Source organism: Triturus cristatus, chromosome 2_2 (assembly GCF_964204655.1).
Source record: "Triturus cristatus chromosome 2_2, aTriCri1.1, whole genome shotgun sequence".
Classification (NCBI taxonomy): Eukaryota; Metazoa; Chordata; class Amphibia; order Caudata; family Salamandridae; genus Triturus; species Triturus cristatus.
In genome coordinates this window covers 434652796-434668860 of record NC_140582.1, presented here as the reverse complement: position 1 = coordinate 434668860, position 16065 = coordinate 434652796, and the positions used below count along the sequence as shown (strand labels likewise).

At 44.4% G+C, this 16065-nt stretch overlaps 1 protein-coding gene across 2 annotated transcripts in view; it reads right to left on the bottom strand.

The window, feature by feature from the left end:
- LOC146862330 (cilia- and flagella-associated protein 337-like) overlaps window positions 1-16065 on the bottom strand; it is a 336132-nt gene that overhangs the window by 206007 nt on the left and 114060 nt on the right. For both annotated transcript variants that reach the window (XM_085641532.1, XM_085641531.1), the window contains one exon: window positions 1830-1935. In XM_085641532.1, the coding sequence (XP_085497658.1) occupies window positions 1830-1935 (106 nt within the window). The remainder of the gene's footprint in view (window positions 1-1829; window positions 1936-16065) is intronic.

Here is a 16065-nt window from a genome sequence, read left to right as displayed (position 1 = left end):
CCAGCTGCATATTGCCTGATAACCAGTGCAGGGCCTTACTTGTTACTGCCTGGGGGGATTCTGATTGGTCTGGGGCTAGTGGGGGGACGTTAGCCAATACCAGTACTAATGGAGCCGCATCTTCCAGAAACTGTACCCTAACTTCTTCTGTAGTAGGTGCAGGTATTACAGGCGGAATTGGGGGTAATGTATCTCCTGGCAGTAAATGATGTGTCGCTGTAGTTGAGGACTGTTCCTGTAAATTTGCGTGTATAGTGTTTGAGGTAGTGCCTCCCTCAGATGAAGGAAAAAGAGCCTCTTTTACGGGTAGAGCCAGGCTGGTAACTGTGTCTGATATATTAGACACAGCTTCTACTAACTTTTTTTGATCTGCACCTAGTTTCTTTATATCAGCAGTTAGCTTGTCCAATTTGGTCACTACTGGTTTAATTAAAATTTTAAGTTTAGTGTCAATTAAATCAGCTAATCTTGATAATAACTCCTCATCCACATTATGCTTCTCGGGTTCTTCTACTTTCCCCCTGCTTTTGTCCCTACTTCTCACGGGTGACGCAACCCTCTTCTTCCCTAAAAGAACTCCACCACGGTATAATTGAGTTTTTCTACATTTTCTGATGGCACGTGGCGCATGATCTAGAACTGGGGGATCAGCTTCATTATTTGACTGCTCACTCTCCTGCACAATTTGATCTTGGTCTTGATCAGTGTCAACTACCTGACATTCCGAGTCATTAGCCCGAGCTATGTCTTGACCCTGTGTTGTACGAGTACTCAGGTTTGAAATGCCATGTTCTAAGGTATCAGAGTCTAAAACTGCACTTCCCTCGACTTGAGAAGGTTTATCAATCCAGGGTGAATCAGGTGAAGGGCTTAGGGGAGATAAGTTAGGGGACAGGCTAAGACCTAAGGATTCGCGCCTCTCGTTGTTAATCTTAGAGACTACTTGTATCATATAGTTTTCTATTGAGTTACCTCCCCCCGCTAAATTCTTTTTAGGCATTCTTCTTGAACTAGTAATAATAACCAAATAACAACAGTGTTATAACGAATGACGGTATATCCAAGAAGTAGAAACAAGTATGAATAGTCTTACTGCAAACCACGCAAAACGAAGACAGTAAGGGCTGAGTAGCGTGTCCAGTCCAGTCTCAGCCTGTCTCGGACTGTCTAAGACTGTCCGCCCTTTGTCCGGGCTTCGTCCGGCGTCCCGCACACGCGTCCCGCTATGCGTCAGGGGCACGATTTTATAGGAGGAGGAGCAGGGGGCGGGAAGAGACTCCAGGTGCGCTGCGTTGATCCTGCGCGGAACCCTGGGTCTCGCAGTCCCGGCCCCTGTTGAAAGCGCCTCACACTCTCCTCGGCCACGGTAAAATGACCAAAGCTCCACGCCACCACTTCTGTAGGCAAACGAACAGGGTGTTAAGGTCAAAGTCACGAACTCTGCACACAGCTGCGAGCTGCTCCCGCGAAGCGGGGGCCGCGAGCTGTTATGAAGGGGCAAGCCAGGCAAGGCAAACGGGGAGGAGCAGGGGGCGGGACGAACTCTGCACACAGCTGCGAGCTGCTCTGTTTACTGTTTTCTAAATACCGCGGATGGTTTTTTTGTTGCTTGAAGAGGACTGAAACCATGAGACTTGTCTATCAGGGCAATGCTGATAATAAGCAATTCAACATGGATTGAAACGGCCCATCCAGTGATCCTTCCAATGTCGCCTGTGCTAGTGATGTGGAGCATAGTGCTTAGCTGAGCATTTAGTACACAACTATCAACATTCCTCATTCATTATTTTTTCATTCATACAAATGTATAAAAAAAAATATGTTCTGACCATCACATTGCTGTCCATCGACACCGAATAGATCCTAGTGTTTCCATCTGCTATACGCAGGAAGCCAATTGGGGAATGATGTCCTCTGAGTAAACCGGTAGGCCAGCTAGGAACAGAAGACCTCTTTTAAACACTGATGTCAATCATCTCAGTACAGTACTAACCATAGCTTTTCAGACATTTTTCTTTCAGTTCCTAAAAATACACAGTCAGTATCCAACAGGGGGCCATTTATGGGATTCTTTAATTATTGCATGGAGGGAGCTTCTTGTAGGAAAACAGGGAGCTCTCTTCATGTTATCACACATTTGAACTAAAGCAGAATTGGGAAGTGACACATTGAATTTCTTTTGTAAATTTGATTTCAAGCAGCTTATTTGCAAGTATATTTTCAAAGTACATATTGTACATTTATTCTACCTATATGCAATCTCAGCATCCCATACAGAGAGGGCAAAGAACGAAGGGGGAAATGTATTGGTGTTACAGTGAATTATAAGGACATTTACACAAATTCCCTCAATGTTTCTGACATTATGAACCCAGCCTTCTGCCTTGTTCTTTGATGTGGTCACATAACCCTAAAAAGGCTTTCAATATCCTTATAAAATGATAAGAGTTTGTTCAATTAATAGTTTTTTGCAATTATTCAGGGGCACTGCAATATCTGTAGAAAACATGCACTTTTTTTATTTGCTTGTTTAACTAAAACCCTTGCAACAAATTATGAATACACCATGTATACATTTTCCATACTAGAACTATATTTTACATAACCAAAAAACTATTCAATAATATCAATCTAGATAATACAAAGGTTCATCACAAGTTGCTCTTCGGTTTCGTTTACAAAAGACACGAAAGACTAAAAGACATTGGCCCTTAAAATCAAGGGTATCCCCAATTATTAAAATACCTACAAATATAGTTGGGAGTGACGTAACCACTAAAGTGAACCACAAAACCATTTAAAAGGCTGCTTGAAAAACTGGGATCACATATTTTAAAAACTAAAGTGTGAGAAATTGGGTTATTGGTTGAGAGGGGTGATACCCTACTCAAGCAACAACCACATTCCTTGTAGAAGTGAACCACCAAAAGTCACTAAATTAACCTGTGCTTAACCCGCTGGTAGATTGGCACAAAAGCAGTCAGCCTGAACTTAGAAGCAATGTGTAAGGAATGTATGCAGCACACAAACAGTAATAAAATGAAAACACAACACCAGAAAAATCCCACACCAATTAAAAAAAAATATAGAGTATACTTTAATAAATTATTTGACACAAAAACAACAACAATCCAATCAGTTTAACAAGAGAAATGTAATTTCAAAGATTTAAGTAGGTATATGGCTCCGAAAACTACAAAACACCACTTGGGGTCATCTGTTCATGCTAGACTGGGAGAAAGTCACAAGTTCAAGCAAATTGTAATGGAGTATGGGCCGTACACAGACCCCAGACTTGTCCCACTGAAAAAGTTACCTTCTGAAAGTCTGGCATAAAGAGTTTAGTTTGCGGTGGAGGCAGCAGCGAGAAGCAGAAAAAGCATTGTGGACCGTCATCGCTGCAGCATGAAGAGCAGGATAGGTGTTGCGGATGATCATCTCTGTAGTGCAAAAAACTGGTTGGGCGTCGTGGACGGTGGTTGCCAGAGCTTCGCAAGTGCTGTAACCACGGGCTGTCAATGCTGTTGCGGAATTGCAGATCTTGCATTGCCAGTTGTCACTGGTGGTCACTGTAGCATGAAGAGTCAGGTTCACCAGGGCTTCACTGAGACGGTTGTCGTGGTTGGCAACATCTGGGCATGAACGAGCCAGTTCCTGAAGAGCCCAAAACTTTAGGTTTTCTCTTTTTCCCCAGGGGAGCTCAATTGATGCCAAATCAAGGGTCCAGGACCAGGGAGGCACATTTTGGGGATCAGGAACTCACTCCAGAAGAGGCCAGCAGGGCTTAGGCAGGTCCAGTTGCAGGTCCAGTGCAGCAGGTCAGCTGGACAGTTGCAGGGAGGCCTCTGGAGCTTGTCTCACTTTAGCACAGAGCAGAAGGCCAGCTAACTAGCCCTTGGAGTCATTCTGGTAGCCTGGGATGAAAGAAGCAGGTCCAGCTGTACTTCTCACACAGCAGGGCCAGTCTCAAGCAGCAGGGCAGTCCTGCTTCTGTAGCATCAACAGGGCCAGGAGAGTGCTGAAGAGTTGATCTGAGGGTCCAAAATGTTTACCTGGTGCAAGCTTTGAAGTGGGAGAAACATCTAGCTCCCCCCTCCCACATCTGCTTCTGGAATTTGCTTCCTTCCCCTGCACTGGTACCAGGATGTCTGGAGTCACAAAAGGCTAGTGTGAAATTCCTTGTGTGTGTGCTGAGGTAGCTCCTTTGAAGTGCAAGTATGGTGGGAGACAGCTGCACCCCTCCTATCAGGTCAGAACGGCTCTTCCTGCCAACATCCTGCCCCTTTTTTGATACTGTTTGGGAGGAATACACAAAGGCCAACTGCCAACTACACCTAGTCAAGTGGCATTTCCTGGATTGTGACTTAAAATCCGACTTTGCCATTAAAGAGGGTTTTAAATTACCATTAATTAGAGACAAAACATGACATTTCTACCTGTTCCCAAACAAACGTTATCATGTATTACATGTAATAAATTAACCCAATGTTATTCTATGGTAGAGGTAGACCTTGCAGTAGTGAAAAAAATATTTGTGAGTTTTTCCCTACCAGGACACATAAAACTTATAATTTCATGTCCAACGTTTCAAATAAAATCAAGCCTGACTTATTGGTTGTTTAGGGCCTACTCTAGGGATAACCTATATTTTAAAAAAAGGGAAGGTTTATTTTTGCCGGTCGAAATAGCGGTTTAAAACTGCATACAGGCTGCAATGGCAGATCGAGACATGTTTAACAAGGCTCCTTACGTGGGTGGCACCATAAGTGATACAGGCCCACTAGTAGTATTTAATTTACAGGCCCTAGATACATGTAGTACTACTTTACTAGGGGCAAATAAGTAAATAAAATGTGCCGATTGTGGATAAGCAAATTTTACCATATTTAAAGGGGAGAGCACATGCACTTTAGCACTGGTTAGCAGTGTAAAGTGCACAGAGTCCTAAAAGCCACTAAAGATGGGTTCAGGAAACAGGACAGGTGAAGGCAAAAGGTTTGGTGGTGACCCTGCAGAAAGGGCCAAGTTCAACATAATCACAATAGTAACTTGCAACAAACAAGCAAATGACATTGGTAATTCACTTTAACAACCATTTGATAAGCAGCTTACACCTCAAAATATACATTAACACTTGGAAACCTAATCAAAATCATGATTATCCAGAATATGTTTTTCTGAATTTTCTCTCTAGAAAGTCACAATCATTATCTAATAACAAAATGTATAGGCCCTAGCTTGTTTAGTTAGTGCTATGGTGGCAGTCAAGACCGGAGTGCAGTAAAATACTCCTTGCCCGGCAATCTATCTGCACAGTGTTCTATATGTTAAAACATGGCTTAATAGTGAGCACCAAAAACAAATTAAAATGTACTTGCACTAGGAACACCATTCTGTTACATCCGTACCGAGATGTGTACTGAAGGCAGTAATAAGAGCTTATCGGACTGCTTGGAAAGCAATTCATGTGCTTTCCATCATCGCATTTCAGATGCCGCACTTAGTCAAAGTCTTGGCATTCTCAGAGTTTGCATCTTTCTGATGGTTCTGCACTCATAGTAATCCAGAGGTGTTTTCTGTGAATGGCATGGAGCACAGAGCATGAAGGGTGGGATTTGAGAATCCAGTGTGGCGTGCAGGATGTCAGTCCTGGGCTTGTTCTTCATTGTCAAACAAACGCTATGAGATCGTTGAAAGGGGTAGAAACTAAACATATAAAGAGTCATTTTCAAAATGCGGGGCTCTCCATTAGAAGATTTTTGAGGTTCACAATTCAAGATGTATCAGAGTATTTTACTGTGATGTCAGCTCCTTTTTGAAACATATGTTAAGAAGGCATTACAAGAGAAAGATATGTTGTAATGCTTTTCATTCCCTGACATTTTCTTCATGATCTTCATGCCTTGCTGCTATTTTAGTCCTTGATTTTTGCTTTTAGCTGTTTGGGTCATTATCTTCTGGATTCTACTCATGGCTGTTCTTGGCTCTTTTCCCCTTCCTGATGTCAGAAGGAGTTTGATTCCTGGTTGATTACTCCAGTGATATTTTCATCTTCAATCAAGAACTATAAGAGTGCTGATGAAGAATTTTAGCCTTTGTCTTTTTTTCCTACTGACTGGGACCATCTTAAGAAGACACTTGTCACATTCCAGAGATATTATTCTCTGCAGTATGGTATTGTGGCTACTTTGAGGAGACACCCTTTCCACTGATAATCAGGAAGGGTACCCAATAGACCTTCTCTGCATCCAGTTATTGACACGTCTTGTATCAGAGCCAATACACGCCACCGAGTTTTGAAGGGGTGTTGACTGTCACCAAGATTAAGCAGTGTTTAAATACAGTGGAATCCATTTAGAGTCTGGATCCGGCAGCAAATCTATTTTTTTAAACAATTTCATTGACATTTTAATAAAGACTAAGGGCCCGATTCTGATGAGGTTTGGAAAGCTTCCCGACCGAATGGGTTTGGGAATGGTTTCCAACTGAATCGGATTGGCAGAGTCCAACCGACCGAGTACGATGCATCCTAATGTTTCCAGATACTATTTGGTTGGACTCCCATTTACTTCAATGGGAGCCTCTGTTCCTAACCGCATCGTAATCAGGCCCTAGGTGGGAGTGCTTTCCTAACTGCATCGTAATCGGTCCCTTGGTTGGAAAGACATGTTCCCGATCCGATCTGGACAGAGCAAATGCCATTAGGAGGCCTTCCTAACCGAAAGGAAAGGGAAAACATACACCTGGCATTTAAAGCATGGTAAGAAGGAAGGGGACAAGCAGATTCTAGAAAATTTAGGTCAACCAATCCAAACACTTATGCAAAACACTCTGCCACCCGATTAAATACCAGTGAATCCCAAATGGATTGAGCTACACTAAAGAAAAGCGGTCATGCCAGGGTTCCAAAGTCTATGCATATATTTAAGGGCACCCACACGCTTCATATATGTTGCACCGAGTGAGCACCATGTTAAAGTACACAAGTGTTTTTTCTTGCATAACGGTTGGCCTCCATGTCTTCCATTACATGAAGCAGAGCCAGCCTGGGAGGAAACAGAAACATCCAGGCAAGGATTTTTATTGGGACTCAATGGCTTCCTTCCTGAATATCCTGGTTACTGGACAGCTTCATATAGAATTAAGGCAGGTGCTCTCCTCATATTGGCACTACAGGCACAACAGAGAAGCATCCCATCCCATTTGCCACAATCTTTCCTGTGTGTGGCAGACCTTACGTAGGTATTTGAAGTGGACCATCTGGAAACAAGAGGAAATGTCAACCTTGCTGGGAAACATGAGAGCATCATGCCAATCCTCTTCACAAAGGGGCCCTGCATCTGCCTACCATGCCCCTTAGAAAATAATCAGTAACCAAGAATTAGTATAAATATGAGATCTTTTATCATACAAGGCATGAATTATGAGTGTGTCTTCTAACAAGCTGAAGTACGCAATATCCCCTGTCTTTTCAAGGTAAAGGGAGATGAAATGGTATAAATGCAGGTGCCTATAAATTGGGGCCTATGAAGATCAAAATGTGATTGTAGATCTGGGAAGGACTATAGATGAGAGTTGAATGCTATGTTCTTCAAATTATTCTTTCAATCTGAACCTGAGAAGCCCTGGAGGGAGCACACCAGTACCATGCATATTCACAATCAGAGAGGGTCTTTATGAATAGTATGCCATGCCATAATATGGCGCAGGTGAGAGTCTCACCATAAGTAAAGAAGCTGCTTAGTAGCAGGTGGCAGGAAAATGGAATACCATCCCCTTACAAAAATAAAGCAGTAAACAGTCTTCCATGGCACATTGTTCAGTAATCTATGGCGGGTATCGTCAAGGGTCATACAACTAATCATTGATAACAAGTAAGTAGAAAGCATGGTAATAATATGTCCCTCATACCCAGCTCATTGTCATATGGGGATTTGCAACACTTAATCATAGAGACACAGGGAACATTGCCCTCCCATGTAAAATAAACTCCAGAGAAGCGCACTGGTCCACTGAAAAAAATGAAGAAAGGAAAGGATGAGGGTAATTCTGCAGGGCAAAGAAGAACTTCAGAGGGCAAACCATTTTGACCATGCCTACCCAATGAATAGCATCTGTTACCACGCATGCCAAAACCACATGTGGCTTAACAATGCAGTAAATAGTAAAATTGGAATAGTTTAAGTTACTATTCCAACTCCAGTCGGTGTATCAGTAGTGAAGGTGTTGGACTTAAAATCCAACACCAGTCCAATACCGCATTCCCTTAAAGCAAGTCATTGTAATGACTTGCATTGTAATGAAACTCGTGGTAACGTCGCAGTCGTGGTACTGACCATGTTGTAAAGGAACTACGTTGCAATACCTGCATTGTAATAGCTGTTTCCTCTACCCAATACAAAAGTGATGAGGGGAGGGGAGGGGAAATCAGAGATCAACGTTCTGGGATCTGAGGGTGATGAAAATAATTGAGGAGGTTATATGAATAAATGGAGACTCGGTCCTCCACCTCAGCCAACAAGCCTGAGTGATGACATCAGACCTTAGCCAGAATACAAGAAGATCAATGGCTGGCACAAATGTAAGTGGGAGACAAGGTATCCCTGACAACTACCCGACTGAACACCACCAATAGTCTGGCCATAGGTTATGCATAGAGCAAGCAAACATACGCTAGGAAGGGAGAACCAAATCTAGCACTGTACGTACTGCTGTGCAAATACATACAATGAAGACCTTTTCAAAGTCGTCAAGCAAAAGAGCCTCAGGGCCCTCTATATACGGGGAGAGGGTGAGTGCATTGTGAAGATGCCCGATGTCAAATGGGTAGATTGCGGCAACATAAAACCACTCCGGTCAGCGTGGAATAAAGAAAGGACACATGATAGCAAACGGATGGTGAGCACTTTCTCTAGTATCTTAACTTTTGCATTAATGATCTGAATACTGGAGTAGTGTGCCAACACCCCGAAAGAGCAAAAGGTGCAAGTGTTGAAGCTTTTTCTGAATGTGCCATTTTGGGTGACAAATTATTTTGAATACTGATGATGTTTATAATGAATATAGTAGTAACTGATGAATGAATAATTTTGCAATTTTGAAACAATCTTATTTAGATGTTTAGAAGTGTGTTTATTAACGTAGTATCGTTATATCAGATACACCATTTTATTAAAATGTATGCTGTTTGTTGTCCTGCTCATCTTGCAATCAATGTCCCTCTGAGAGTCTTCTCTCCTCACGGTTTTTGAGGAGCACAGAACAGTGTGACATAGTTGGTTATTTTCCTTAGAGATCATTTATTGTGAATGAAACCTCTTGTGTTCCTAATGTAACGTGCTGAAGGACACTTTTGCTGGAAGTTCTGATGCAGGCTTGCTAGCACACTGGTGTGTGAATCTTTGTGTGAAAATGTTTCACTTTGGGCTATACATCTCCGGACTGCACTGTTGCTGTGGGAGCTACTGGAAGATTTTCTCTACATTAGAAATGGGTGGGTGTTATAATTATTTGTGTGAAGATCATCAATGTGATTTATCCAATATGTGTTATCACAAAGCGCGCCATGTTGAATTTGCAGTTTTACTTATTACATATGTTTAAATTGTGTATAAAAACCAATGGTTTTGGGGGTGAGCCAGAGACACTTCTCTTTTTTCCCTAGAGATGCAGTCACTGTTCCTTGAGAATCTCATAAATAGTACTTAGAGACACTTTCCCTTTCCAAACGAGATTCTGTCTTATGACTTGTATTTATTTATTGGGAATTAGAATAAATTTTCATTTTTGTCTATGTACTCTGTATCTGTACCTTAATGGTATATAATTTGCATTTCTCTGTAAAACCTATTTTGAGATGTTTTTTGTAATAAAACACTTTAACTTTTATCAATGTAGAACTTAGTTATAGAGTGATCACAGTCACTATTTTATTACTCAGTTAAGTTAATTTAAAGGGTTTGATTTCAAGAAGGGTGGTGAATCTTGTCACAAATCAAAGGCCCAGGAGCTGAGCCGCCAGAGGTCCTTTTTGGGGTGATTAAAATATTGGGGTGCAGTAAAACGTTGGGTTTTGGCTCAAACAAGTGCACATACAATGTGTGCTTCACCATGCAGAGTAGCAGCCAGCAGCGGTCAGCAACATTTAAATATGGTGAGGCGCCATGCCCAAAAAGCTCACCATATGCATGTTGCCTTTGCTGTAGGGTCCGGCTCTCATCCTGGCGCTCTCCTCTGTCGGCGGTTACTGGGGAGGAAGGGGGAGGACTTTCTCTTTTGTACAGTGCGAAACCAGCCAATCCTGAAGCTGAGATTGGCTGGAACAGGCTAACCCAGCGCTCATTTTGAGGCTGGGGGCCTGCGGCTGCAATCCCTTCGCTGTTTTTCAGCCTTGGAATTGCAAGCTCTGAAGTAAACAGCCGGCCATTCACATGTGGACTGACAGGGGCTGAAGCAATAGTGCAATTGCACTAATCAGTCTTGCCCCCACCCTCGCATTGCAACAGCGCGAGCCTGGGGAACTACTTTTTGCCATTTTATTAACTGAGGAGCCTCCACTGGTAGCAGCCAGGAGTAGGATTCCACTTTAAAATGTCCAACAAATGATCAACTCCCTTTGCCTGAGTTGTGTCATGGCTGTGAGCATTGATGCTCATACTGAGCAAAGTTGCACCCTAATGCCTTGCACATAAGCTGAAACTAAGAGACACTCAATATACCAATTCACAAGTTGAAAAAACGTAAATTAAGTTCTTAAAGCTCACACTTTCTCAGGTTGAATGCATATGTAAGTTATGTAGGTTTATGCATGCTCTTTTTAAATTTCTGAGACATTTGTCCATGTTTGTAAGAAAATTGATAACCATTTACATAGAATATAACACAAAACCTTATTTTTAGAGACCTAATAAGTGTTTAGAGCTTCCCTATAAACCATTTCTGTCAACTGTAGAATAAAGAAAAATTCAGTTAAAACTTACACACAGGGCATTGAGTGAGGGGCAACAATAAAAATGGTACACTGAAACAGGTCACTACTGGTCCCAAAATTGATGTTCTTGACTTAACAAGCAAAAACACTGATCTCTTTCTCAAGACAGATTGTTAAGAACCAGCTATATCTGGCTTCCCTGGCTTGATTTCCCCCCCTAACGTTTTGACTTCAAACAACCTGTTTGTTGACTACGTTTTTGCTGGCCTTAGGACTCTGCGCCCTTTACCATTGCTAACCAGTGCTAAAGTGCTTCTGCTGTCTCCTTAAAGCATGTTAGAATTGACTTATATATAATTGGCTAATTTAATTTACTTGTAGATCCCTAGTAAAGTAGCACTACCTGTGCCCAGGGCCTGTACATTAAATGCTACTAATGGGACTGCATCACTGATTGTGCCACTCATTTAAGTGGCCCTTTAAACATGTCTCAAGTCTGCCATTGCAGCATGTGTGTGCAGTTTTAAACTGCAATGTCAACCTGGCAAATTAAACCTTTTGCCAGGCCCAAACCTTCCTTTTTAATACACTGTCATAGCCCCATCCCTGCGAGCGCACGTCTCTAGAGACGGAACACGTCGCCGGTCGTCCGCCGAGCCGACGTGAACTACGCTACCCAGAACCCCTCGCGCGTCACGCCGACGTCGCGAGAGGACGGCATAAAACAGGAAGCTGATTCCTGTGTCGCTGTCGGAAATTCAAAGCTTTGGGCGTTTTCTGCTGCCACAGTTCCAGTCGTTGAAGCCTTGGTCTGGTAAGGGTGCCTTGCACCACTTGATTTCCTTGTCCCAGAGCCATCCTCCGTTGGTGAGCGGCTGCTCGTGCGGAGGCTGGCGTTTCTTGGCTGGCAGCGCTGAAGCGCTCAGGATTTACTCGTCCTGCATTGTCGGCCGGCGGGGGGAGTCTTGATCGGCCAGCATTGTCGGCCGGCGGGGGGATTTGCCTCTACGCGTCCTAAGGGTGTGGAACTCTCTCACCGGGTACTACTGGTTACTATGGTCCCACAGATGTCCGTGTAAGAAGCAATGCACTGGAACCTCATATCGCCAAAGGTCATATGGATCACAGACAGTTACGCTACTAAGCCAAACAACAATTAAGGGGATGTTCAGATGTGACTGGATGAATGTGGCTTGCTGTGTTATGTGATGGTAACATATCCACAGTCTTGTTTAACGGTATTATCTCTGGCTCTATCTTTAACAGGGGTTGGTAAGAGTGGTAGAGGTCTACGCTCTATCCCTGTGAGGAACGGTGGAGTCTAGAGGAGGGTAGGTGCATGGCAAGAATTCTGTGTTTGAATATTGAAGGGCGAAACTGAATCAGAGAGAGTGGGATCGTGCATGCATAGTGATTGTTCTTTCTCTCATTTATTTTATTTATTTATTTTAGTGATTTCTAAAGCGCCTGGTGACCCAAGGGCATCCCCGCGCTATGTAACTTGAAATCCTAATGAGAGGGAAGGCGGTCGAAGGGAGTTATTTGGGAAACAGATGGGTCTTTAGTTTTTTGCGGAAAGCAAGGTAGTTGGATTCCAGTCTGAGGGCTCGAGGGAGTGCGTTCCAGCCCTTAGCCGCCTGTACGGAGAATTGTCGACCTCCTGTGCGGGCTTTTTTGAATCTGGGGATGCAGACTAGATTCTCATTTTGAGATCGTAGTGATCTGGTTGCTGTATAAGGTGTGATCATTTTACTGAGGATCGCTGGACCAGATCCGTTGTAAAGCTCGTGTGTCGTACACATTGCTTTAAAGTGCACCCTTTGGCGCACGGGGAGCCAATGCAGGGTTTTGAGGGCTGGCTTGGCGGATATTCTGGAGGGGGTGTTGGTAATCATGCGTGCTGCCGCGTTCTGTGTCCGCTGGAGTTTCGTGATGGTAGCCTCGGGGGCTCCCAGATAGACCAGATTGCTATAGTCCAGGCGGGACAGCACTAGACCCTGGATAAGAAGCTTTCTGGACATAGGTGGGAGTAGGGGCAGGATTTTACGGGTCGTGCGCATGAGTCCAAAACATATGCCCGAGGTTTTGGTTGCCTGGGTTTTCATCGTAAGCTGTGGCTCAAGCCACACCCCGAGTGTCTTGATTTCAGATTTAGGGGGGGGGAATTTCTCCAAACACATCGGGCCATAGTGTAGGGGGGATAGTTGTCCATTGCTTGCCGAGTAGCATTACCTCTGTCTTAGTCCCATTCAATTTCAGTGATGAGTCATTCATCCAGTTGTGGATATCTATGAGGCAGTTAGTTAGATTTTCAGGATGGTCAATCAGCTGGGACAAGGAGACGACTAGTTGGGTGTCGTCAGCGTAACTCACCATTTTGATGTTAAATGGTGTTACCACATCCTCGAGGGGGGCCATATAGACATTAAAAAGCGTCGGGCTTAGGGAAGAGCCCTGGGGGACGCCGCTGGTGAGTGGGAGGGTGGATGAGTGATGGCTGTCGTCCCACACTTGAAAAGTGCGTCCTGTGAGAAAGGATTCGATCCATTTGATAGCTGTCCCGGTAAGTCCTGCATTTGCCAGTCTATGCAGAAGGACACGGTGGTTGACCGTGTCAAAGGCTGCACTTAGATCCAGGAGGATCACTGCCACTGATCCCCCTGAATCTAGTAAGCCCCTTGCCTCTTCGATCACTGCGAGGAGTGCGGTGTCCGTTCCATGGCCTGGGCGAAATCCGGTTTGGGATTGTCGGAGCAGTTTATTCGTTTCAAGGAACTGGGACAGTTGGATGTTTACCAGTTTCTCGGTGACTTTGCTAATGCCCGGGAGTAAGGATATTGGTCTATAGTTGGACAGGTCCGATGGATCTAGCTGGGGTTTTTTTAAGAGTGCTTTGACCACAGCACTCTTCCAGCTGTCGGGGACGGTTCCGTGGGTAAACGAGCAGTTGATAAGGTCCGTAATAGTAGGCACAATTACTGAGGCTACAGTCTTGAGGAACCTTATAGGGGCTGGGTCCAAAGGGGATCCACTTTTCATTTTTACTAGGGTTCGCTCAACCTCTACGGGGGTGACAGGTCGGAAAGTCTGAAGCAAAGGACGACAGATGCTTTCAGTCTGTTCAAGGGAGGTACTACTTTCCGTGAAGCTAGGGGAGCTGGGGGGTGGGAGGGAGGTCAGGATGCGGGTGATTTTCTCGTTGAAGAAGTTAGCTAGCTCATTACTTCTGTCAACTTTGGGGGTGTTGGAGGGAGAGGTGGTGGGGACCTTGGTCAGCTCTTTGACGATTGAAAAGGATTCTCGGGCTGAATTGGATGCTTCTTGTATTCGTGTGTTGTAGTAAGAAGCTTTGGCTGATTTAATGGCCTCTTTGTAAAGTTTGACCGTGGCCTGGTAGGCTACTTTGCTGGCATGTTGCCAAGTCCTTCTCCAGAGTCGTTCGGCCTTTTTGCAGTTTTTGCGAAGTGTTCTTAGTTCTGCGGAGTACCATGGTGCTGAGCCATGTTTGCCGTTTTTATTTTCCCTATTTCTGAGTGGGAGTACTAGGTCTAGGGAGACGGTAATCCAGTCCCTGAATCTTCTGTCTGCCGTATTTGGGTCTTCAGCGTGAGCAGGGATGTTTTTTTCAAGGGTCTGGGCCCATTCGTCCGTGGAGAGTCTGGGCCAGGTCCTATCCTTGCTGAAGGTAGGGGGTGTACGGTTTTTCGTGAAGGTTCCAGGTAATTGGAAAGGGACCAAGAAGTGGTCTGTCCAGGGAAGGGGAAGGGCCTCCTTTGCTAGCATTGAGAGCGAGCTGGTAAATACAGGATCTAATAGTTGGCCCTTAATGTGGGTGGCTCCGGAGTTTAATAGACGGATATCGAAGGCCGCTAGATCTTGAATCAGATCATTGGCTACCGAGTCGTCCGGGTCTTCTAGGTGGATGTTTAGGTCCCCAACTATCATATAGTTTGATAAGGAGTGGGCCTGAGTTGTGACTAGGTCCAGAAGAGAGCAGGTGAAGGGGCCCGGGGTGCCGGGGGGGCGGTAAATGAGGAGTCCTGTTAGAGAAGTGGTTGGGTTGAGTGTGACGGTAAAATGCAGACTTTCAGCGTCGGTAATCTGTGCGTCGTGGGTTTTGCAGTGGAGGTGTTCTCGATGGATGATAGCTACACCGCCTCCTCTGCCTAGAGGACGGGGTAGGGATTGAATACAGTAGCCCTGTGGTGTTGCTAGTACCATGTCTGATTGTGAATGAGGACCGAGCCATGTTTCCGTGAGGAAGAATATATCGATTCCATGATCTTCTATGATGTCGGCAATCTGAGTCGCATGTTTTGGAAGTTCATTCCTGTAGAGATACCAAAACAAGCTCGCCCTCACAGAAGGCGCCCCCCTCTACTTTTGTTTCCATCACAATCCCTACCTGGATGATTCTTTTACTTTGCAGGTACAGAAGGTTAAGTTACCTGGCCTGGCTTAGATACCCGGCTTTCGCATAATGTATTCTATATGAAGGAAATGTTTACCAGTGTGTGTTCTATTTTTTTTCTCATTTCAGATCTCCCTCCCCGCTGTTCCCTTCCTTTCCTTCCCCCACTTGATCCTTCCGATGACCTGTGCCATTACGGCTTGTAGGCTTGGTTAGATCAAGAGGTGGACCACTCATTCATCAAACCGATCCTGAGGACTGGTCAGCGTTACATACACATAAGTCACCCCAAGAGTAGGCCCTGGACAGCCCAGAGGGCAGGGTACATTTGCTTTTCACTTCTGCAAGGTGTGCCTCTGACATAGGATAACATTGGAGTTACCTTATTAAATTTAATAAGTGATAATTTCAAAATAGGAGCAGGTGACCAGTTCATGTTTGGTGTCTATGGAATTGTAATGAAACATTCTCTCTCATGGTGAAGTCGGATTTCAAATTACAATTTTGAAAAAATGCCACATTTAGAAAGTTGCACTTTCTTCCTTTACCCATTTAGTGCTGCAGCCTGTCTTTGGGTCACATGACTGGGTGTAGCTGACAGTTGGGCTTTGTGTAATCTTCCCAGACAGCCACACAAAAGAGAGGGCTTAGGTGTGTCTGGATGGGCCATGATTGGCAAGATCGGTGGGCAGAGCTGGGTACAGCCCTACTTACACTTGAATAG